At 40.6% G+C, this 25,410-nt stretch overlaps 1 protein-coding gene across 2 annotated transcripts in view; it reads right to left on the bottom strand.

Annotated features, from left to right (window-relative positions):
* Window positions 1–23,070: 23,070 nt before the first annotated feature.
* Window positions 23,071–25,410, bottom strand: part of SCP2 (sterol carrier protein 2) — a 134,032-nt gene continuing 131,692 nt past the window's right edge. For both annotated transcript variants that reach the window (XM_030205581.1, XM_030205580.1), the window contains one exon: window positions 23,071–23,930. In XM_030205581.1, coding sequence (XP_030061441.1) covers window positions 23,835–23,930 — 96 coding nt within the window. In that variant the 3' untranslated portion in view covers window positions 23,071–23,834. The remainder of the gene's footprint in view (window positions 23,931–25,410) is intronic.

Raw genomic sequence — 25,410 nt, 5'->3', positions numbered from 1 at the left:
AAGACGTGTCAAATTCAACTCTGGCCACCTTGTTGGGGAGACTGGATGGACCGTGCTAGTCTTTATCTGCCAAGATTTATTATGTTACTATGTGTTGGCTCACTTCCCAGTGATGCCCACCATTAAAATACCTTCGCAACTGTGCTTCCTTGCTGAAAGAACCTGCAGTAGGATGCAGTACCAAACAGGGGTTAGGAGGGAGTCATCCAGTTTGGTGGTCCTCTAGTGTGTTGTCAGGACACCACTGGGGCGGGGAGGGGGGGGAGGTTGTACTGCTGCTGTTCTATGGATGAATAGAGGACTGCATTGCAGGGATTATGCTAATGAAAAACACTGCAGTAACATTTAACTTCAAAGAGGGAGAATGCAAAAAAAATTTAAGAAACATTTGCAAAAGTTACATTTACATGAGGCACGGATGCTGTGTAAAAATACCACCTTGGAAGTCCAGATCAAATGTACTCCATGCACTAAAAAGCAAAAGGAAGACCAAATAACTGCCATCATGGTGAAATGGTGAGGTGAATAAGATAATTAAAGCCAAAAGATCATATTTCAAAAAAAAGAATGGAAAGCAGATTCAAATGGGGGGGGGGGGGGAATATAGGAATGAGCATAAGCACTGGCGGGCCGGTCAGGAATTTCAAAAGAAGCTTGTCAAAATTTAACAACTTTTCAAGTATATTTAAAGCAAGGAACCCATGAAGAAGTCGGCTGGATACAAATGGAGGAAACAGCCATTGCACAAAAACTGAATGAATTATTTGCTTCAGTTATGCCAGAAACATTCTTGGATGGTGATGATTAAGAGGAACCGAAACAAATCCCTAACACTAGAAAAAGGTAGTAGAGCAAACTGAAGCATAACAAATCATCAAGACTGAATGATATTCACATCAGAGTAGAAAAATAGAAGGAAACATTTTTTCACTCAATGAATAGTTAAGCTCTGGAACTTCCTTGCCGGAGGATGTAGTAACAGTGGTTAGCATATCTGGGTTTAAAAAAAAAAGTTTGGACAAATTCCTGGAGGAAAAGTCCATAGTCTGCTATTGAGACAGACATGGGAAGCAACTGCTTGCCCTGGGGTTTGTAGTATGGAGTGTAGCCACAATTTGGGTTTCTTTTGTGACCTGGCTTTGCTACTGTTTGGAAAACAGGATACTGGGCTAGATGGACCATTGGTCTGACTCAGCATGGCAACTCTATGTTATGTTCAGAGTTCAGAAATAATTCAGACATGAAATAGGTTATAGATTACTAGCCGTCTGCAGTCATTTAAATCAGCTGCAGAGTCTGATGATTGAAGTGTGGCCTAAACTTGTGAAAATTGAACAGATCAATTATACAAATAAAGCTAAAACTATAGTAAATTATGTGCACTTAGCTAAATCTTCAGTCGAACATTCCAAAGTCACACTTGCAGAAAATATGCAAAAGCCAAAGCTTAGCCGAAGTAATCCAATAATCACAACAGGGGTCCTCGTTTCGCCTCCATGGCTGCATCAGGAGAATATCCATTGTTCAAAGGCACAAGGCATTTTGTGCCTTTGAACATATCACTGCTGTGAGCTGACATCAAGCTGGCTGCTAGTTTTCCATCAAGGTACTAATAACTAAACTTTATCATCTGTAAGGAAGGGAGCAGTAACTAACATTGTTTTAAAAGTATTTTTCTGTACTGGAGAGAAGGAGCTGAGGACTGATGTATATATGTTGGTCACTTTTATATGGACTGCTATGACGGCTTGCTACATCAATTGAAAGCGCAAGAAAAGTTTTATTTTGGTTCAAGCTGACAACAGGTGTGGACCACTTTATTTGTAGAAGTAGAAGTATGGTGCTGTGCATGCCCAGCCTGACAGGACATTCCTGATCTTGGTCACAAACAAATAAAATTCTGTGTGTGTCCTTCTTCCTACCATCCCAAGAAGTGACTAGGCAGCTGCCTAGACTAGATCATAAACCAGGGGGAAGGTTACACTTAATTGAGACTGCAGCTCTCAGCGGCTAAAAATAAGCCAATCAGATCTGGTGAATAAGTTCTGCAGCTGCCCAAAACTCACCACCATTCAATCATAAGTACATAAGTATTGCACAACTCTGGAACGAATTGCCACGTAATCTGAAAGCGGTCTACGAATTGACCAACTTCCGGAAACTGCTAAAGACCAAGTCATCTGAATTTCCCACATATACCCTGAATGTAAATTATTGCCTTCTGTTTTTTCTTTTTTCCTACTATTATATATTACATTACCATGCAACCCAATTCCTTTTGTAACACCAAATGTCTACTCACCTCACATTTCCACTATCCATGATTTATTGTAAGCCACATTGAGCCTGCAAAGAGGTGGGAAAATGTGGGATACAAATGCAATAAATAAATAAATACTGGGGCAGACCGAAGTTCCATCAAGTCCAGCATCCTGTTTCCAACAGTGGCAATCCAGGTCGCAAGTACATGGCAAGGTCCCCAAAACTTACAATACATTTTATGCTGCTCCATGGCTGCAAAGACTGTTGTTGAAGTATACAAGAGCTTCCCTTGACAAAGCGAATATACGCGAAACAGGCTCCTGTCGGGATTGTATGGATACCGAAGTTGAAGTTGTATGCAGTCGAGAGACACCTCTGACAGGACGGATTGATGTTTAACACACTATAACCTAATCAAACTGCAGCTTTTAGCAGTGTGAAGATAAGTACAAAACCTCCCTTTTTTGCACTGGTGGAAGCTTAACTGCAGATTACTACAGAGAGATTGTATATGTTTATTATTGGATAGTACATTGAGAAAAATTCAAAGAAAAAAAAAGATGAAAAGTGAAATTATGGACACATGAAAAGGTGGCACTAATATGTATATATACTAAAGACACAAAGGTTTAGCAAGTCTAATATACTATCGGAGGTGGGGGTAGTCAATGATTATAAAAACCGGCACTAAATGAGAAGTTCGTTAATAGCGTGATATCTTGTGCCGATAGGTATATTTTTTTAATTTTATTTTTGTTACATTTGTACCCCGCGCTTTCCCACTTATGGCAGGCTCAATGCGGCTTACATGGGACAATGGAGGGTTAAGTGACTTGCCCAGAGTCACAAGGAGCTGCCTGTGCCTGAAGTGGGAATCGAACTCAGTTCCTCAGTTCCCCAGGACCAAAGTCCACCACCCTAACCACTAGGCCACTCCTCCACTGTGGCTACTATTTGAGATTCTACATGGAATGTTGCTATTCCACTAGAAGTCGGCCCTTGCAGATCACCAATGTGGCCGCGCAGGCTTCTGCTTCTGTGAGTCTGACGTCCTGCACATACATGCAGGACATCAGACTCTCAGAAACAGAAGCCTGCGCAGCCTTCTACATGGAATGTTGCTAGTGGAATAGCAACATTCCATGTAGAATCTCCAATAGTAGCAACATTCCATGTAGAATCTCCAATAGTATCTATTTTATTTTTGTTACATTTGTACCCCGCGGTTTCCCACTCAGGGCAGGCTCAATGTGGCTTACATGGGGCAATGGAGGGTTAAGTGACTTGCCCAGAGTCACAAGGAGCTGCCTGTGCCTGAAGTGGGAATCGAACTCAGTTCCTCAGGACCAAATTCCACCACCCTAACCACTAGGCCACTCCTCCAGACATCCCCGATTTAATAGTAGTACTTCACAGTAAGCTTTCCTACACCACTTAATAATTGTTGTTGTATCCTAGAAATAAGCAGTGGATTTTCCCCAAGTCCATCCATTTGAATAATGGTCTATGGACTTTTCCTATAAGAAGCCATCCAGACCTGTTTTCAACCCTGCTAAAGTAACTGCTTTTACTACATTTTCTGGCAATGAATTCCAGAGTTAATTACACGTTGAGTGAAGAAATATTTTCTCCAATTCATTTTAAATTTACTACTTTGTAGCTTCATTGCGTGCTTCCTAGTCCTAGTTTTTTTGGAAAGAGTAAACAATCGATTCACCTCTACCTGCTCCACTCTACTCATTATTTTATCATATCTCCCCTCAGCCATTTTTTCTCCAATCTGAAAAGCCCTAGCCACTTTAGCCTTTCCTCATAGGGAAGTCATCCCATCCCCTTTATCATTTGTCACCCTTCTCTGTACCTTTTCTAATTCCGCTATATCTTTTTTGAGATGCGGTGACCAAAATTGAACACAAAGGTCAGATACTCAGAGCATATGAGGAACTAAAAAAAAAGTGTCAGACTTACTTTAAAAAAAAATTATATATATATATATATATAACTTAGCTAAAAATAATCTAGGAATCAGGATACCATACATACTTTTCTAATATTATGTGCTTATGTTTACAAAGTGAGATATTCAATATTCCTGCAATTAGGTTTTTATTTCACCATACATTCATTCTTTTTATCTGGTCCTTACCTGATTTTTATCTCTTTTAGCATTTCTGTGTTTTTGGAGATATGTCTCCTGCCATTGTGGCTGACATGGGACTGCTCTATTGCCCCCCTTTTAAATGATTTTTTGCATTTGCATTATACCCTTTGACTCCTTTTATGAATAGTCATTGAAAGATCACTGCTCCTGATGTTGGAATGCATCGATAATGTCATTGGAAGTACGCACGACATCATCAGCCTGCGTTTTCATCAGCTTTTGTTTCCCTTTACTTTAAATTATTTTTAAGCAATATTTTATGTTATCCAGCTTAGTTTTTATGCTATTTCTTGATTTTTGGCACCAATTTCATGTCAGGGCGTTTTTATGTGGGATCCTTATAGAGGTGTTTTAAAGCACAATTTGATCTAGTATACATTTATTAATAAAAATACCTAAATTATTTTTTGCTAAGTTGTATACATACTGATGACGCTGGCAACAAAGTTCCTTCGGTTCTACACATGGCTCTTGTTCTCCACTATTTTTTTGTTCCATTACAATGTTTTGAGTTCCCTTATGGTTTGAGTGTCTGATCTTTGATCCAGAAGCACATAATAGCACCTCCGCTGGGAGCTGCAGTGTTGCTGTCAGAATCAGCATTGCTGAACTGCTTTACAAGGCTGCCATCTTTTGGAAACAGCTGGTAAGTGTTCTCTGGTATAACCTGTTTTCAGGTATATATGGTTATCAATAGAAATCAAACAAAATAAAACATGGAAAAGAAAATAAGATGATACCTTTTTTATTGGACATAACTTAATACATTTCTTGATTAGCTTTCGAAGGTTGCCCTTCTTCGTCAGATCGGAAATAAGCAAATGTGCTAGCTGACAGTGTATATAAGTGAAAACATTCAAGCATTACTATGACAGTCTGACAGGGTGGGAGGATGGGGGTGGGTACAAGGTATGCATGGGGACATCAAAGCATATATGTATATGTAAAGGATTATCAGGCATATGCTGAGTTATGGTGAATTTATATATTTTCAGTTTCGAACCAAGGTGGGGAGGTGGTTGTTATACACAACTGGGGTGGGTGTCCTTTTCTATCATATGACTATTCCAGCTAAAACTTAATGCAATGATTTGTAATCACCTCACAGCATAATACAAGCAACTTCACCACTATAAACACTCCAAACTTTTCTCTTCTTATCTGAAACAATCTGAAAATTCTTGGAGTTACCATCGACCGAAACCTCACACTCGAAACCCACGTGAAGAATACCACGAAAAAGATGTTCCACTCCATGTGGAAACTCAAAAGAGTAAAACCTTTCTTCCCGAGATCCATCTTTTGTATCCTGGTACGGTCAATGGTACTTAAGTCATCTGGATTACTGCAATGCACTGTATGCAGGTTGCAAAGAACAGACCATCAAGAAACTCCAAACAGACCAAAATACTGCTGCCAGGCTCATATTTGGAAAACCAAAATATGAAAGTGCAAAACCCCTAAGAGAGAAACTTCACTGGCTCCCACTTAAGGAACGGACTACGTTCAAGATCTGTACGACTGTACACAAAATCATCCATGGGAACGCCCCAACTTACATGCTAAACCTCGTGGACCTACCGCCCAGAAATGCCAAAAGATCATCCCGAAAATGTCTTAATCTACACTTCCCCAGCTGTAAAGAACTAAAATACAAGCGTATACATGCGACCTCCTTCTCTTATATAAGTACGCAGTTGTGGAACGCACTACCAACTGACTTGAAAACAATCGACGAAATATCCAACTTTCGTAAATCCCTGAAGACATTATCTCTTCAATAAAGCCTACAAAGAGGACCCATAGCTTAACTTTAACACCTCACCAATCCACCCCAATCTGAAAATCATCTTTCTATATCTATTCTCTTAAAACTTCTTTCCCATCCTCAATCTCTTTGCATCACCAATTGTATCTGACACCCTGGAATGGCAATGCCATAACAGGTCTCTGTAAGCCACATTGAGCCTGCAAATAGGTGGGAAAATGTGGGATACAAATGCAATAAATAAAATAAATATGTATTAATCATTTTAAAGTTTTATAAATGTTATTTAGATAGAGTCATTATGTACATGTTTTGATTTGTGCACATTTTTTATTTTGTATTTAATGTTTTTATTAACAAGTTTTTGATGTATTTATTATTAGTATTTCCTAGCCCATGACACAACTCTTGCATGGGTGAAACACGGCCATGTTTAGCTTTATTCTCAAACCTCACAAGAATTATGATTTGAAGGAAACCTTTCATATTGTGATCTGCTCCTTCGTGTCACTGGTTTCTTGCAGATCATCTACCCTGTTGCTTCCTTGATCATCCTACCCGAAGTGCCAAAACCCAAACCAACAGGGTGGTAGAGAGGTTTAACCAAACCATGAAGATTATGTTGAGATAAAGATTAAAAGAAGAGTGTGATAATTGAGATCAGCTTCTGGGATCCAAAGGAGATGTACCAGATAGGAAGAGAGATTGATAAGCGCAGCTCAGGAGAGAGACCTTGGGGTGATGGTGGCCGAGGATCTCAAGGTGACGAAACAATGCACCAAGGCGGTGGACACGGCCAGAAGGATGCTAGGCTACATAGAGAGGGGTATAACCAGCAGAAGAGAGGAGGTGTTGAGGCCCCTGTACAAGTCGTTGGTGAGGCTCCACTTGGAGTATTGTGTTCAGTTTTGGAAGCCGTATCTTGCTATGAATATAAAAACACTTGAAACAGTTCAGAGAAAGTGACCAAAATGTTACAGGATTTGGGTTGCAAGATGTATGAGGAGATACTTGAGGACCTGAATGCGTATACCCTGGGGGAAGGCAGACAGTCATTCAAAAGCGCATGGTTCGGGATAAGGTAGCTTTCAAAGATATCACCAAAACAGGGAAGATAGAGGATCCTGATAGTGAGATTGCAAAGGAGACCATAGTAGATCAGACGTCCTTAAATAAAAATCAGACATAATATTGCAAATTAATACTGTCAAGTACTGAGCATGATGTAAATAGCAACAATAAACAGTTTGAAATGTCTATATGCGAATGCTAGGAGCCTAAGAAATAAGATGGGAGAGTTACAATATATTGCACTAAATGAAAAATTAGATATAATAGGCATCTCTGAGACCTGGTGGAAGGAGAATAACCAGTGGGATACTGTCATACCGGGGTACAAATTATATCATAGTGATAGGGTGGATTGAATTGGTGGAGAGGTAGTATTGTATATTAAGGAGATCCTTGAATCAAATAGATTGAAAATTCTGCAGGAAACGAAACACATCTTGGAATCACTATGGATTGAAATTCCATGTGTAAAGGGGAAAAGGATAGTGATAGGAGTGTACTACCGTCTGCCTGCCCAGGATGAACAGACAGATGCAGAAATGTTAAAGGAAATTAGGGACGCAAACAAACTGGGCAACACAATAATAATGGGTGATTTCAATTACCCCGATATTAACTGGGTAAATGTAACATCAGGGCATACTAGGGAGGTAAAATTCCTTGACGAAATCAAGGACTGCTTTATGGAGCAGCTGGTACAGGAGCCGATGAGAGAAGGAAAAATTCTAGACCTAGTCCTTAGTGGAGCACATGATCTGGTGCGGGAGGTAATGGTGCTGGGGCCGCTTGATAACACTGATCATAATATGATCGGATTTGATATTAGCTTTGAAGTAAGTATACACAGGAAATCAAATATGTTAGCGTTTAACTTTAAAAAAGGAGACTATGATAAAATGAAAAAAACGGTGAAAAAAAAAAAAAAAAAAAGACTTAGAGGAGCAGCTGTGAGGGTCAAAAATTTACATCAGGCGTGGATGCTGTTCAAAAATACTATCCTGGAAGTCCAGGCCAAATATATTCTGCTTATTAAAAAAGGAGGATGGAAGACCCAACAACAGCCAGCATGGTTTATTTTTTTTTGTTACATTTGTACCCCGCGCTTTCCCACTCATGGCAGGCTCAATGCGGCAGGCAATGGAGGGTTAAGTGACTTGCCCAGAGTCACAAGGAGCTGCCTGTGCCGGGAATCGAACTCAGTTCCTCAGTTCCCCAGGACCAAAGTCCACCACCCTAACCACTAGGCCACTCCTCCACTTAAAAAGTTAAAAAGTGAGGTGAAGAAAGCTATAAAAGCTAAAAGAAAAAAATTCAGAAAATGGAAGAAGGAACCGACTGAAAATAATAAACAGCATAAGGAATTTCAAGTCAAATGCAAAGTGCTGATAAGGAAGGCTAAGAGGAACTTCGAAAAAAAGATTGCATTGGAGGCAAAGACACATAGTAAAACATTTTTTAGGTATATTAAAAGCAGGAAGCCGGCAAAAGAATTGGTTACCGAGGGGTAAAAGGGGTGATCAAGGAAGACAAAGCCATAGCGGAGAGATTAAATGAATTCTTTGCTTCAGTCTTCACAGAGGAAGATTTGGGAGAGAAACCGGTGCCAGAAATGATATTCGAAGCTGACAAGTTGGAGAAACTGAATGAATTCTCTATAAACCTGGAGGATGTAATGGGGAAGTTCTACAAACTGAAGAGTAGCAAATCTCCTGGACCGGATGGTATTCATCCCAGAGTACTGATAGAACTGAAAAATGAACTTGCAGAGCTATTGTTAGTAATATGTAATTTACCTTTAAAATAGAGCGTGGTACTGGAAGATTGGAGGATGGCCAACGCGGATTTTTAAAAAAGGTTCCAGAGGAGATCCGGGAAATTATAGACCAGTGAGTCTGACGTCGGTGCTGGGCAAAATGGTAGAGACTATTATTAAGAACAAAATTACAGAGCATATTCAAAAGCATGGATTAATGAGACAAAGTCAACATGGATTTAGTGAAGGGAAATCTTGCCTCACCAATCTATTACATTTCTTTGAAGGGGTGAACAAACATGTGGATAAAATGAGCCGGTTGATAATGTGTATCTGGATTTTCAGAAGGCGTTTGACAAAGTACCTCATGAAAGACTCCAGAAGAAATTGGAGAGTCATGGGATAGGAGGTATTGTTCTATTGTGGATTAAAAACTGGTTAAAAGATAGAAAACAGAGAGTAGGGTTAAATGGTCAGTATTCTCAATGGAGAAGGGTAGTTAGTGGGGTTCCCCAGGGCTCTGTGCTGGGACCGCTGCTTTTTAACATATTTATAAATGACCTAGAGATGGGAGTAACTAGTGAGATAATTAAATTTGCTGATGACCCAAAGTTATTCAAAGTCATTAAATCGCGGGAGGATTGTGAAAAATTACAAGAGGACCTTACGAGACTGGGAGACTGGGCATCTAAATGGCAGATGACGTTTAATGTGAGCAAGTGCAAAGTGATGCATGTGGGAAAGAGAAACCCAAATTATAGCTACGTCATGCAAGGTTCCACGTTAGGAGTCACAGACCAAGAAAGGGATCTAGGTGTCATCGTTGATGATACATTGAAACCTTCTGCTTGGTGTGCTGCTACGGCTAAGAAAGCAAATAGAATTTTAGGTATTATTAGGAAAGGAATGGAAAACAAAAATGAGGACGTTACAGTGCCCTTGTATCACTCCATGGTGCGACCGCACCGCGAATGTTGTGTTCAATTCTGGTTGCCGCATCTCAAAAAATATATAGTGGAATTAGAAAAGGTGCAGAGAAGGGTGACAAATATGATAAAGTGGATGGGACGACTTCGCTATGAGGAAAGTCTAAAGTGTCTAGAGCTCTTCAGCTTGGAGAAATGGCGACTGAGTGGAGATATGATAGAGGTCTATAAAATAATGAGTGAAGTTGAACAGGTAGACATGAAGCATCTGCTTACACTTTCCAAAAATACTGGGACTAGGGAGCATGCGATGAATCTACAAAGTAGTAAATTGAAAATGAATCGGAGAAAATTTTTCTTCACTCACCGTGTAATTAAACTCTGGAATTCGTTGCCAGAGAATGTGGTAAAGGCAGTTAGCTTAGCAGAGTTTAAAAAAGGTTTGGATGGCTTCTTTAAGGAAAAGTCCATAGACCATTATTAAATAGGACTTGGGGAAAATCCACTATTTCTGGGATAAGCAGTATAAAATGTTTTGTACTTTTTTGGGATCCTGCCAGGTATTTGTGACCTGGATTGGCCACTGTTGGAAACAGGATGCTGGGCTTTATGGACCTTTGGTCTGTCCCAGTATGGCAATATTTATGTACTTATGTACCCTGGAGGCGATAGGGGGGATATGATACAGACGTTCAAATATTTGAAAGGTATTAATTTACAAACCTTTTCCAGAAACGGGAAGGTGGTAGCACCAGAGGACATGAGTTGAGGTTGCAGGGGGATCAACCCAAGAATAATATCAGAAAGTACTTTTTTCACGGAGAGGGTGGTGGATACCTGGAACGCCCTCCTGTGGGAGATGGTGGGGATGAAAACAGTGATGAAATGCAAAAATGCGTAGGATAAACACAAAGGAATCCTGTATAGACGGCGTGGAACCAAACAGCATCAGCACTGATTAGATGGCAACACCAGGAATTAAGAAGCAAAGCCAGTGCTGGGCAGACATCTACAGTCTGATTAAACTCCACACAATGTCGAACTATTATCTTCTATTTAGTTCCCAAGATTCATAAAAGTCTTCATCACCCTCCTGGGCATCCAGAAGTCTCTGCTTGCAGTTTATTTTATTTATTGATACTTGTATCCCACAATTATCCAACAATGAATTTTCATTCAATGTGGCTTACATTTAACAGTTGTTAGAGATTACATTGATTCAATTACATTTACAAGGTTGTGTGATGCTGTGTTTTACAATGGTTGGCAAAATAACTATTAGTGTGTATAGAATAGTCATTGGGTTTCTTGAGAAGATATGTCTTAGTTGATTTCTTAAATTAAAAGATGCATTAGTTAGAGGTTGTGTTGTGTATTGTTCCAGAATGATTAGTGCATATTTTACTCATAGAATTTCCTGAAGAGGTTGGTCTTTAGGTCTTTTTTTGAGGTAGTTCGGGATACTTCTTATGACTATGGGAATTGAGCTCCACCATTTTTAGCCCAGGTAGCTAATGCTAAATAGTAGTAGTAGTAGTAGTAGACTTGTATAGTACATTTTTGCAGTTGGGCAGGTGAAGTAGTAGGTAATCTCTGGATCCTGAGTTTGCATTGCTTGGTGATAGTGTGATCATGTCTAGCACGTAGGCTGGTGACATATCAAACAGTATTTTGAAAATGACTGTGCTGGTTTTGAAAAGTAGTCTGGCCTTGATCTTTAATGGAAAGAATTTATCAATATGTGGATAGTTTCTTAGCCCCTTTGGTGTAACAAATCCCTTCCTATTTGAAGGATACTACTCATTTTCTTATGGCAGTTACAACTGGGAGCTAATGCTTTTTTACTTGTCACCATGAATGTTCAGTCTCTTTACACCATGATTCCCCAACAGGAAGCAGTAGATACTATAAAACAGATCCTAGAGGATCATCCACATCCATGGATAGTTCCCAGAGAGTTTTTGATGAAATTAGGAACACTAGCTCTCCTAAATAATTTTTGGATTGGATTGGAAACTGGTTGACAAACGACAGAGGCTAGTGGTAAATGGAATCTGCTTGAAGGAAAGGAAAGTGAACAGTGAAGTGCATCAGGGGTCGGTGCTGGGGCCGATTCTGTTTAATATATTTGTGAGAGACATTGCTGTAGGGTTAGAAGGAAAAGTTTGCCTTTTTGTAGATGATACAAAGAAAGCCAATAAAGCGGATACCCTGGAGGGTGTAGAAACCATTCAAATGGTCAAGGGACTAGCAGTTAAAATTTAATGCTAAGAAGTGCAGAGTGATATATTTGGGGTGCAAAAATCCAAAACAGATGTACCAGATAGAAGGGAAGAGATTGGTAAGCTTGACTCAGGAGAGTGACCTTGGGGTGAAGGTGTCTGAGGATCTCAAGGCAACAAAACAATGCAACAAGGCGATGGTCGCAGCCAGGATGCTAGGCTGCAGAGAGAGAGGTATAACCAATAGAAGAGGTGTTGATGCCCTTGCTCAAGTCATTGGTGAGGCCCCACTGATAGTATTGTATTCAGTTTTGGAGGCCATGTCTTGCTAAAGATGTAAAAAGACTGGAAGTGGTTCAAAGAAAAAGTGACAAAAATGGTATGTGGTTTGCGCAGGGCCGTGCCAATATGGTAAGCGAGGTAAGCACTGCAGGGGGGCGCCGACCTCTGGAGGGCGCCGGACCCCCACTTGCAAAATCTTTTACCTGTAGTTGTGATTCTCCTCTCTCCCCTGCCCTTCCCCCTCTGCATCAGAAAGTGAAGGCAGCCCAGCAGTGCTGAGGTAGACACCTCTGCTGAAGTTGCTTAAAAGAATACAACGAGTTTCTATATATGTCCTTGGTGTGTGAACAATTTCTCATTCAGGGTGAGCTTGAAGTGAACAACATTCAAATTAAAGAGAACAGGTTTGGAGGGAGGTGTGCAAGTGAGACTGGGGAGAAATAAAAAATAGTGTAATTGTTAAAATTTGTAAGTGGTTCAAAGTTTTTTTTTTTTTCTGAGCATCATGTACACCGAGAGGGCATGATGTGTGCATAATTATCAGGTATTCTGGGATAGCTACAGCTAAAAGCCATTTCATTGGCTGATGGTTTCAACAGTAGTTTCAAAGAGGAAGAGCTGGTAAGTGAAAATCTGATTGCTTTTTTTTTAAGTTTTAAAAGTATTTGCATTAAATCTAATTGCAGAATTCAGGTGCTGGGAGTCTGTACTTGGTTGTCATATGCTCAGATTTGTTTAAATCATATGCAAATTAGTCCATTTTGGGGAGGTTCTCATTTGCATATTTATGGGTAAAAATTGATGGAAATGTTTACAGCCTTAATGTTAGGGCATGGCTTTGATCAAAACTGTGAAATTTGATCCAAAAACGAAGGGTTTATCTAGTGTTTTTGACTAAAAATTCCCATTACAGTGTCTGTATGTTAATCTGCATTCAAATAGAGCTCTCTGATTGGATAATCAGCTCTTGTTAGAAATCTGCCCGGGAACAGAATGAGAGCAGGTTTGGCCAAGAGAGACATGCAGCTGTGAGCTCTGTGTGTGTGTAAGGGGGGGGGGGCACCAACTGATAGTCTGCAGGGGGGCACCAGAGACCCTAGGCACGGCCCTGGGTTTGCGTAGCAAGATGTATAATGAGAGACTCAATGACCTACTACTACTTAAGATTTCTAAAGCGCTACTAGGGTTGTGCAGCGCTGTACAATATAACATAGAAGGTTATAGAAGCTCAAGGAGCTTACAATCCAAAGGACAGTCAAGTAGGGGCAGTCAAATTGGAGCAGTCTAGATTTCCTGACCTGAACATATATACCCTGGAGGAAAGGAGAACCAGGGGTGATATGATACAGACATTCACATTTTTGAAAGATATTAATCCACAAACCTTTTACAGAAACAGGAAGGTGATAGAACTAGAGGACATGAATTGATGTTGAAGGGAGGCCAACTCAGGAATAATGTCAGGAAGTATTTTTTCACTGAGAAGGTGGTGGACACTTGGAATGCCCTACCACGGCAGGTGGTAATGAAAACTGTAATGGAATTCAAAAATGAGTGGGATAAACACGTAAGAATCCTGTTTAGAAGGAAATCGATCCCCCCCCCCCCCCCACACACAAAAAAAAAAAAAAAAAAAAAAACTTAGCAGAGACTAGGTGGCAACACTGGTAATTAAGAAGTAAAGCCGTTACTGGGCGGACTTCTACTGTCTGTGCCCTGATCGTGGCTGGATAGATTGGATGGGCTGGGAATGGAGCTTTTCAAAGGCTTCAATAACAACTTCAAAAGTTTTAGAACAAGGACAGTGCCAGACAGACTTCTACAGTCTATGTCCTGAAAATAGCATGGACAAATCAATATCAGGTATACACATGTTGTATCACCTCATACATTAAGTAATGAGTTTATGTTCTTGAGCAGACTGGATGGACCATACAGGTTGTTATATGCCATCATCTACTATGTTACAAGAGATCACAAAAAGTGGAAGACAGGCAACAACAACAGGAAAGCTAAGAGCAGTAGGTAAAGTAGTCCGGAAAGCAATGATGCAAATGGAAGAAAAAATAGCCAATAAAGTAAGGAATGTACTCAAAAGTGCCATTGTTAGGCTCAAGGGTGAAGGGGAGCAATATGTAGAAGCTGATAAGGATATTTCTGTTCTGTGCTCAGAGATGAAGGACCAGGAGTAGGGCTGAGGAAGACAAACCCTAATAGGAATGGATGTGTGGTAGATCTCAGCTTCTTTTCAGAAATTGGTTTCTGAGGAGCTGGCTGAACTAAAAGGTAGACAAAGTAATGGGGTTGAATGAGATAGAATCAAGGGTACTGAAGGATCTCAGAAGTCCTGGCAGCTACACTGTTTGACCTTTTAAACACTCCTTTAGAGCTGTAAGTGGTCTTGGAGGAGTGGAGAAGGGCAAAAGTGGTTCCTCCATAAGAGGAGGCCAGTTAGTCTAACCTCTGTGGTAAATAAATTAGAAAACATTTCTAAAAAAAAAAAAAAAAAAAAGAGGATAGTGATGTTTTTGGAATCAAATGGATTACAGGAACCAAGGCAACATAGTTTAACTTGCAGTAGTCTTGTCAGACAAATCTTAATTTCTTTTACTGGGTCTCCGAAGAGTTGGATTTAAGCAGCACACGAGATACAGTGTACTTGGATTGTAGCATAGCCTTTGACCCAGTTCCACATACTAAAAGGAAACTTTTAAGACAATCCAGGAATGTAAGACCTTTGAAGTCAGAATGATTAAATATTTTGACACCCACTAGACAGGACTTAAAGACCTGGGCTTTCTAACCCATTATAAACCATAAAATTCTACTGCTTTGTCACCCTCTTATCACCATGCATCTTTTCCTGTCTCTCATCCACCCAGCTCCCATGTTTCTCACCTTACCTACCCCACCACCCTCTTCCTGTGAGACTGCCATTGGAATGCTTTGATGTTTCACTTATATATACTGTTAGTTATTGACATTTGCGTATCTCTGATCTTAAGAAGGGTTACCTTCGAAAGCTAATCAAAAAAAAAATGTATTTAGTCCAATAAAAATGGTATCATCTTGTTTTATTTTCTCCGTTTTCTTTTATTTCTATTGATTACATAGGTGACTAAAACCGATTGCCCTTGGTATGGGCCTTAACCTGACTCACTGGGTTAGAAACTGGTTAAGTGGAAGGAGACAAATATGGTGGTAAATGGAGCTCAAGCCAAGGAAAGAGGAATGTGTGAGAGATGAGGCAGAATTGGGGGAAGCACTGAGGCACCTGATTGCTTAAAGGAGGTATGGAGATCCAACTAGCTTTTTCCTGTTTGGAAGGAGGGACTTCCTTCTAGAAGAGGTGCCCTGACTCGTGCTTTTTAGCAGAGGCATTCTTTTCCTTTTGGGACAGTAACAAGCTTTGCTCTTTCCCATTGTCAGTATGCTGGCTCCCTGGCCTGAGGGAAGTTGTTCTTGTTTTGCTCCCTGGGGGTACCCAGGCTTTCTACCAACTTGCTGGCAACATTCTAGTTTTGTCAAGTTTGAGTGAAGCCTTTTGGAAGGAATCCGTCCTAGAGGAATTCGTGAAGGACTGCAACACAAATCAATATAACGACGAAAGTTAAGCAGCAATTATGATCTGCCAGTCATAGAAAGGATGAAAGATGAAGGGACACAAACGTTCACTGGTGAGTTATGTGTATTCTTGAAAGGCATTACCATCAGTGAAAAAGTTTTAGACGGGAAGAAATTTGATGTGTGAAGCACATTCCTGAGTAACGCTGAAACAGATCATCTTGGATCTATAAGTGGGTTGTTCCTTTACTACCCAAAGAGCCCCTGACTATAGTGAAATGATCTGGGCTCCCTATTGCCCAAAGTGTACCCATTTATTTGCTGGCGATCAAAAACGAGGCATGAAAGTCCTTAAAAAAAAAAAAAAGTCAAACTAAAAACATTTAGCACCAAAGTTAACCTGTAGCCCTCAATTCTTTCACAAAAACAGAAATGAAACTTTAGAGTCTGCAAAATTACCAAAATATGGCCTTATGCTGCTCACAGAAAAACAAAAATAGACATTTCTAGGATATAGTCATCTCTAGCATAAACCAAATTTATTTTGACAGATGTTTTTTAAAGACACAGTTATGTTGAGATCTAATTTCAAACACCAAAGTAATCCAAGTCAAGGCTGCTCAATACACAAAAATTTAACCACTTTATACCTAATCCCTTTTGGCATCTGGAAAATGGAGCAGGTTGTTTCTCTGGACACAAATGTTTCGAATATCGTAAGACAGATAATAACTGATGCAGGAGAAAAATGAGCTCAATCTTGAAGTACCTTGAATATTAAAACAATTTAGTTTAAATATAGCCCTACAGACATCGGGCAGCAAGTGCAACTTACAGACCAGTGCAGTAGCTTTCTCAAATTTATTAGCATAGAAACATGACAGCAGATAAAGGCCATATGACCCATCCAATCTGCCCATCCTCTGTAACCTCTAATTCTTCCTAAACGATCCCACATGCTTATCCCATGCCTTTTTAAATTCTGGAACAATCCTCGACTCCACCACCTCCACCGGGAGGCCATTCCATGCTCCCAACACCCTTTCTGTGAAATAGTACTTCCTTACGTTACTCCTAAACCTATTCCCTCTTAACTCTGTCAAATGCCCCCTCATTCCAGAGCTCTCCTTCATTTGAAAAAGGCTCTCTTCCTGTACATAAGTGCCCTTGAGATATTTAAACGTTTCTATCATAGCGCAGAAATCTAGCCACACTATTTTGGCGAGTTTGTAATCGGAGCATAACTTGTTGCACACAATCTAAAGACCAAACCAAGTTGTGTTAAAATACAAGCTTGGATCAGTATTTGAAACTGACCCTAACCAAAATGTATCACTGGGAGAAATTCAACACAATAGCTATATGAATTTATCCCTGCTGTTCCAAATTTTTGGCTTTGTGGCTGCATGACTGTTTAGCTGTCCATTAACAATCTAACTTGTACTCCGCTAATTCCTCAGGGTTCAAAGTGGATCCCAGTATACAAGAACAGTGTAGATGTCAATAGGAATATTATGGGCATCTACACGGTTAGCACAGACCCATTTTCAGTATGCGATAAAAATGAGAGCACACCTTTGTAATTAGGGCCAAGTCTTTTCATAACTTTTTTTTTTTAGAGAAGGGAAAATAAATAGGGCTGTTGATCTGATAGCCCTAGATTTTTGAGAAAGAACAAAACGACCTAAAAAAATACAACGGGGCTAACCCCTAAATTACTTTATAAATGAGACAGCCAATGAGATAAGGCTGCCTACAGATTCTGGCACTTTTAATTTTTTTTTTTTTTTTTTTTTTAATAAAAAAAAAAAAAAACTAGCGATCCTAGGCTGCTCTTTTGTTTGCTGCACCTGCTCGGAAGCTCAGACCTTCTGGCTCCAGAACTTTCCAGAGATCTGGGGTTGTGGCATAGCCATGGGGGGGGGGGGGGGTAGCCCTCCCTTTAAATTTTTTTTAATTAAAAAAAAATTTAATCTATACAGATCCTAGACTGCCCCTTTTGTTTGCTGCATCTGCTTAGAATCTCAGACTTTCTGCTCCAGAACCTTCCAGAGAAGGTTGGGGGGGGGGGGGATGCCCCCCAATGTGGATTCTGCCCTCCCAAAAGTCTGATTCATCTAGAGTACAGCAGCCCCACCAAAAGAAGCCTTCTTCCAGCGATGTTCACTGCCGCACTGCCTGCCCCACCCCGCGCACTCGGTTTTAGTGAAATTTGGTTTTCGCAATGTGCACCCTTGGAAAATGAAATGCTTTGTCGTCATTCTACCTATCATTTAGTAAAGCTCAGAAGATGTTTGTATTCGAATAATAACTTGCTGTTGTCCTGCTGAAATGTATTTTTTTTAAGTATATTTCTCTCTGAGTACAGTAGATTTATCTTATCTGTAAACAACTACTAATCCTTTGGGAAAGCTCGTGGTATAGAAGACACTAATAGAACAGGATAGAATGATAAAGGTTGCAGTGCAAACATTCCTAACTACTGTGAATTGTCATCAAGCTGGCTGCTATTATTCCATCAAGGTCAAATGGGAACAGTAAGAAACATCTTTAAAGGCATTTTTTTTGTACAGGAGAGAAGAGGCAGAAGACTGGAGTGTTGTGATGCAAAATTTGAGTTTGGTTAAAGCTGACAAATGGTGTGGACTAAGTTAAAGTCTGATGACTGGCCAGCCAGGATATTCCTGATCCCAGCCCTGGTCCCAAACAAATTCTGCAGGTGCCCTTTCTTCCGACCATCTCAGACAGTGAATAGGCAGATGTCTAGACCATATCACAAAGCAGGGGATTACAAAAATATCAAATCCTTCAACATTATCTTCTAAAATATATATATATTTTTTTGTAACTAGAACATTCACCAGATATTCCACTGTTAAAAAATGAGTCCATATAAGTGCCGGTGGGGCTGTCAGCCAAGATGGCTGCTACATACGTCCTATGGGATTCATGATAAAATACTCTCGCTTATTTCTTAGTAAAGCTTATGCATTGGGGAAGAAGTGTATACTTATCCATTGGTTGCAGGGTGAGCCCCCTTCCTTTTGGTATTGCAGAAATAGATTGCATACTCAAGCTAACCAAAGGAGGAAAAAGCTCTCGTGTCTGTTAGAAATTGTTATTTACAAAACCCATCACACAAGGCCAGAAGTGCAGTACTGAATAAGTTCCAGAGTACATCATGATTTGGTTATTGTCCCACAAACGGTTGTTTTGGGATCCTCTGTCTGGGGGGGGGGGGGGGGGGGGATAGGAAATATTGGACACATTCATCTCAATAGATGGCCTAGAGTCATAAGAGTCTAGACAACAGGCCATCGCTGTTGTACCTTCAAAAGAAAGGGGCTTAGGGGTCAGGTGGCAGTGGGTTAGTTAATAAAATTGGGATCATAAGTTTTTTGGTCTTAAAGTGAACGGTGTTTTGCTCACTATTTTCTTCTTTTGTTTGTTCATTATCATGTTCTAGATTGATAACCATCTACAATTGCTGTTCAGCTGTTTTGTTGTGTGCTTATTTTGATCCTGAATAAAACCAGTTAAACCATAAAAATGGATCCAAATATACTCCCAGCAATTAAAAAAAAAAGTCTCAACAAAAAGTCTCAACAAGGAGAAAATCTCCAATACCAGACCCTTTGCCTAACCATTCTGGATGTTTTCCTAGCCAGAGAAATTCAGAGGTCCTTTTAATTAAGGTGCACTAACGATTAATTTGTGCTAAATGCAGCACAGCCCATTGTATACCTATGGGCTGCATGGCACTTAATGCACATTAATTAATGCACGCTAAATCCAATAGCGTGCCTTAGTAAAACAACCTCTTTTTTTTTTTTAAGCTGAATAGGGAAAATACTAAAGAAACCAATTTTTCAACTACAGTAAAAAAGAAAAAGAAAGTAATCATCCTTAGTCACTGATGGAGGAAGACAGAGGAATAAGTAATGTGAGGTCATCAGCATAGCTATAAGAGATACCCAAATTAGCTAAGGTTTTCCCCAAAGATCTCAAATATGACTGGCAATAATGGGGAGCCCTGCAGACCACCATAATTCATGAGCGAAGAACCAGATAAACCCTCCTTCACTTCAACTGTAGACAAACCATTCCAGTACTGAACTTATGATCTCAATCTCATACTCTGATCGGCATTTGCTTATGTAGATATGTATATCTACATATGCAAATGCCGATGTTAAATCAGATTGTAAAAAGACAGCTTGCTCATATATTGCCAGGAATAGCCTAGCATCAGCCATTAGGGAAGTAAGAAGTTTTTCAGTACTAAAGTGGCTACAAAAAATTGTGAAATATATCGCACTTCTCTAAATACAGAAATGATTAGAGTATTCTAGTGTTCAAAAGCTATACAGCTCCTCTTAGGGCTCAAATTGGAAGAAATAGTGCACATCTTTTTGTTATAAGGCCCAATATTTTCCGAAACAGAAAACGAGGCCTAATTTAATGGAGCCCAGTTAAAGAAAGCCTTTGTGTGTAATTCCTCACTGGTATTTTCTATTACTCTGAACTTCATCACAATGGAGAGCCTAATGGTCAAAGCAGCAGGCTCAGAACCAGGAAAGTAACAGGTTTCAAATCTTTGGGCAAGTCACTTAACCCTCCACTGCCTTTGGTACAAGGTTAGGGGTCGATGTAAGCCTATGTTAGAGCCATTGATGGCTTAAAGCACACGACTTCCCAATGCAAAAGCAGTGCTATTTTCTGCATGCTAATGCAGTAAAATTATATGCAAATAAGATCTGCACAAAACTTGTGTGCCAATCTGAGTGTGCACAAGGTTCTGCTCTAAAGGCAGCTGGTGCTGTGTGATGCCTAAGCAGAAAATCATTAAACCAGCTCATATCTGCACATGTGCTGAAATGCTATTCTGTGCATAAAACGTTTGCAATACCGATTGTGCGAGGATACAATTTCCTCTGCTCAGACCTATGCACAGCTCTAGCCGCCCTAAGTGGACGGTTTCCTAAAGGACAAGTCCATAAACCGCTACTAAACGGACTCGGAAAAATCCAAAATCCCAGGAATAACGTGTATAGAATGTTTGTACGTTTTGGGAAGCTTGCCAGGTGCCCTTGGCCTGGATTGACCGCTGTCGTGGACAGGATGCTGGGCTCGATGGACCCTTGGTCTTTTCCCAGTGTGGCATTACTTATGTACTTATGTCCTCTACTTGGCTCACTTTTATTACATAGATCAGTGATTTAACCTATTGTGATGTCATAGTGGCTCATTCCACCAATAAGAGCCAACCTCATTAGTGATGTCACAATGGCTTGATTGTATAGAATGTTTGTACGTTTGGGAAGCTTGCCAGGTGCCCTTGGCCTGGATTGGCCGCTGTCGTGGACAGGATGCTGGGCTTGATGGACCCTTGGTCTTTTCCCAGTGTGGCATTTCTTATGTACTTATGCTCTTCAAGCACACCTCCTCCATTCTGTCTTTCACCCAAGTTCTTCACGGTAGCCAAGAAAATGTGGCAGGGTGTTTGCAGCAAAAAGAAAGGGAAAAAAAGGCATTAAATCCTCATACTACTGCTGAGGAACAAACTAACCCTTCAACACCTCCTCGGATTTCGTGTTTTGTTCTCAGCCTTAAGTCTTCTGTGCACACCAAAGCTAACAGCCTCATTACCACTGATTTATGACGTGAAGTCTAACACAAGGCTTTGTGCAGTGTTTGAATCTGTGCAAAACCCTTTTCTGTATCATTTCGCCCATAAAATTATGCTAAAACCTTGCACACTTTTAAGGCGTCAGCCCCTTAGATTGTAAAAACTGCAGGAAGAGGACAAACTCTACTGTGCCTGAATGTAACTCACCTTGAGTTACTCCTGAAATCAAAAGACACAAACACAAAATCATTCCCCTTCTCAACTGTTACAGATAAACAGCACAACCACAGTAACATCTGCCCTTATTACATACAACTCAGCAGTTAGTCTCTGCATTTCAGAGAAGAACCACAAACTGAGTTTACTATTCCTTGGTTTTTGCTTCATTTTTTCAATGGTTAAAAAAGGTCTACAAAACAGAAGTCTGTTCTATATAACATTCATTCTTCCCCATTTCTTAATGTCATGTTGAGCCACTCCCATATCCAACATATTCCCTTAATTGGTTCCAGAATCATTCTACCATCCCACTGTTACACTTGCCACAGATCATGAGAATTTTACGCTAATCATGCTGCTCCTGCCTACTTTTCCAATTTCTTCTAGCTTTTCCAGATACTGTTTCTTCTTCCTGCCACCTCTCGTAGTTCATGAAGGCTCATGTTTCTTGCCCTTATTACATAGTAAATGATGGCAGAAAAAAAGACCTGCACGGTCTATCCAGTCTGCCCAACAAGATAAACTCATATGTGCTACGTTTTGTATATACCTTACCTTGATTTGTTATCTGCCATTGTCAGGGCACAGACTGTATAAGTCTGCCCAGCACTAGCCCCGCCTCCCAACCACCAGCCCTGCCTCCCTCACCGGCTCTACTACTACTACTCAACATTTCCAAGGCCTACTAGACTCATGCAGCGCTATACTGCCACCCAATCTCGGCTAAGCTTCTGAGGATCCCTTCCTTCTGAACAGGATTCCTTTATGTTTGTTTGTCACCTCTCACCGATCTGAGGAAGAAGGGCAACCTTCGAAAGCTAATCAAGAAATGTATTAAGTTATGTCCAATAAAAAAGGTATCTTATTTTCTTTTCCATGTTTTATTTTGTTTGATTTCTATTGATAATCTTTAAGAGTGGACTAACATGGCTACCACACCTCTCACCTCTTTTGAAAAGCACAATGGCTCCTTTCTTCCTTCCCAAGAGAAACGATTGGTCATCCTTGTGATCTCTTTGTGTTGTCCACTGTTCTTGTAAACCCCCCCCCCCCCCCCCCCCCCGGCTTTTGCCACCAACTCACAACACCTGTGTGAGATACTGTATTCCATCTGCATCAAAATTATGTTCATTGCAATTCTCAAAACGTGCTCCTGAGGGCAGATAAGGACTAGCGATAAAGAGATCTACGTACAAAACACAAAGGCAGAAGATCTTTCTTCTTGTCATTTATTTGAGAATGGAAAATGATGTAAAATAGCAGTGATGACACGTTTCTGAAGGACTGACAATTAGCTAATGCGTATCATCTGAATAGAAACAAATCAAATTTCTTGAAAACGTTTACAGTGATGACAAACAAGGTCCATATATGCTTCTTCCTTCCTGAAGCAGAACTTGTCCATGTCACTCATACGAAGTTATTTGGTTTATGATATAATTAATGTTTTAATGTTTTAATGTTTCTGTAGTTGGGCTAAAGACGTGTTAAGTAAATGGGACCCACCATTTTAATATTTACCTAAAGAAAACTGGAACACAACCTGTAAATTATTATTAAGGATAAAAGTGACAAACTGGACAAGGTGCAGGAGGATTCCCAGACAAGTGTCACACAGTTAGTATTAAAAACGAAGATAAATCAATCAAATTATTAGTATTGCAAAGTTATTGGTATTGTAGGGCTCTCACCCATGATTCTTCCAGTAAGTTTCCACACCTCCCTGGTATCTTTGATCTACAGAACTTTAGTTTTAACCATTGTGTGTGCTTCAAATTAGCCAAAAATCAATAACTATTCTTAACTTTGTAATGCACAGATGGAGAGACTGAGGTCACTAAGGCAGCACCACAAATCTCCCTGCATACAAAGGGCTTGAGAGGAAGGGTTATTGTCCTTATTCATAGAAACCAATGGGACATCCAAGGACCAGGTCTAGGCCTCTGCTGCAAATACAGGCAGGGGGAAAGTGCTCCATCACAGCTTGGCTTTGCCTGGCTGAAGCTGTAGGTTCTGTAATTTCATGGCTAAGCCCATGTTCCCATTAACTTTCAGTTTACCCTGGAAAAATGCCTGTAAAGGAAACAAAGCAGAATTAATTCCTGAAAACTAGGCACAGTTCAACTTATTACAGGTTTCATTATGCCACGTATGGTTAGTCATGTTCTGCAAACGAGCAAGAGTAGAGACTGACCAAAAGACGAATCCAACACTGGAGATACTGTGAAGAAATGCTTTACTGTTGCTAATACAGAGGGATCTGACACAGTCCGTGTTTCAGCAGCACAGACGCCTACATCAGTGGTCTTGTAATAATTCCTCAGGGAAACACGTCTTTTGGTCAGCCTCTACTCCTGCTTGCTTGCTCGGTCTTCTTGACGTAGAGGGTTTTTCATTACTTTGTGTTTTTAGTCATGTTCTAACACTTGACAGCACCTAATGAGTGTCAGGCCATCTGTGCGCACATGCCAAACATACAGTGTGCTTAGAAAATGAGATGAGGGGCATAGAGCAGCAGAGTGGCAATGAGGCCAGGCTTGACTGCCTGAAAAATGCAAGAGTCTGTGGCATATGTTGGAAGCCCACAGACCCTGCTTACCATATCCTCCTATTTAGGCTGTTGTCTAGTGTGTGCATTGGGGGGGGGGGGGGGGGGGGGGAAATCAGCCAAGTTCTGGGACTGCCAAGTGAGCTCAGAACTGCTGTTTCAAGTGCAGCACCATTACAGAGAGGCTGAAGACTGACGAGAACTTCTTAGCGCAGGGTACCATGCATTGTGGTAAACAAGCTGAAGGAGGATCTGTGGACCCACGTGACAACAGGTGCACAAGCAGCTCACAGCATTCTGTGCACGAAGCTCCGCAAATCACATCCTGAGTGCCAGCTTCCCCATCAAGGTGAGGGAGGACACAGAGGGTTACCAAGTGCAGCGGCGAGCACTACACATACTATACAGGGGAGGGGGAGATCTCGCATCTTCCCCCATTGCATCCCTGGTTGCCAGCTCATAAGTACCCTCACAGGAACACCTCCAAGACAACACAGCGTTTGGAGGGAAGGGAGGAGAGCTCCATTCCATAGCACAGCCCATAATTTTAGTACTGTTTAAACAGTTAATACAGAGGGTTGGGGGTGAGAAGTATCATCTAATTGTTAGTGTTGCACCTCGGGAGGGTCACAAGAACCTGGACCCTGGGAGGCAAATTTGCTGATTAATATAGGGGTGGGAGGTCCAATTTAGTAAGGTTGTCTGTTGACTTGGGGGGATGGGGTGGGTAGTGGGCTTCTTAAGCTTTCTCTTGTATTATACCTACTATTTGAATCACCCAACCTTGTGTTGGCTCACGAGAAATGTTTTCAGTACTAGGATACGAATATTAAACCCTGAAGGGGTGGGGAGTGGAGTGGGGGTGGGGAGAAAATGTTTAAACTTTGATGATGAGATTATTACCTTGCTTTTACTCAGTTTGTTTCGTTTTCAAATGGTTATATACTGAGATCGTTCACTTAATTCTGTTGTACCATCAATAAAATTGTTGAAACATAAAAAGTT

This window comes from Microcaecilia unicolor, chromosome 6, assembly GCF_901765095.1.
Source record: "Microcaecilia unicolor chromosome 6, aMicUni1.1, whole genome shotgun sequence".
NCBI classification, from domain to species: domain Eukaryota; kingdom Metazoa; phylum Chordata; class Amphibia; order Gymnophiona; family Siphonopidae; genus Microcaecilia; species Microcaecilia unicolor.
This window is presented reverse-complemented; position numbering and strand designations above follow the sequence as displayed.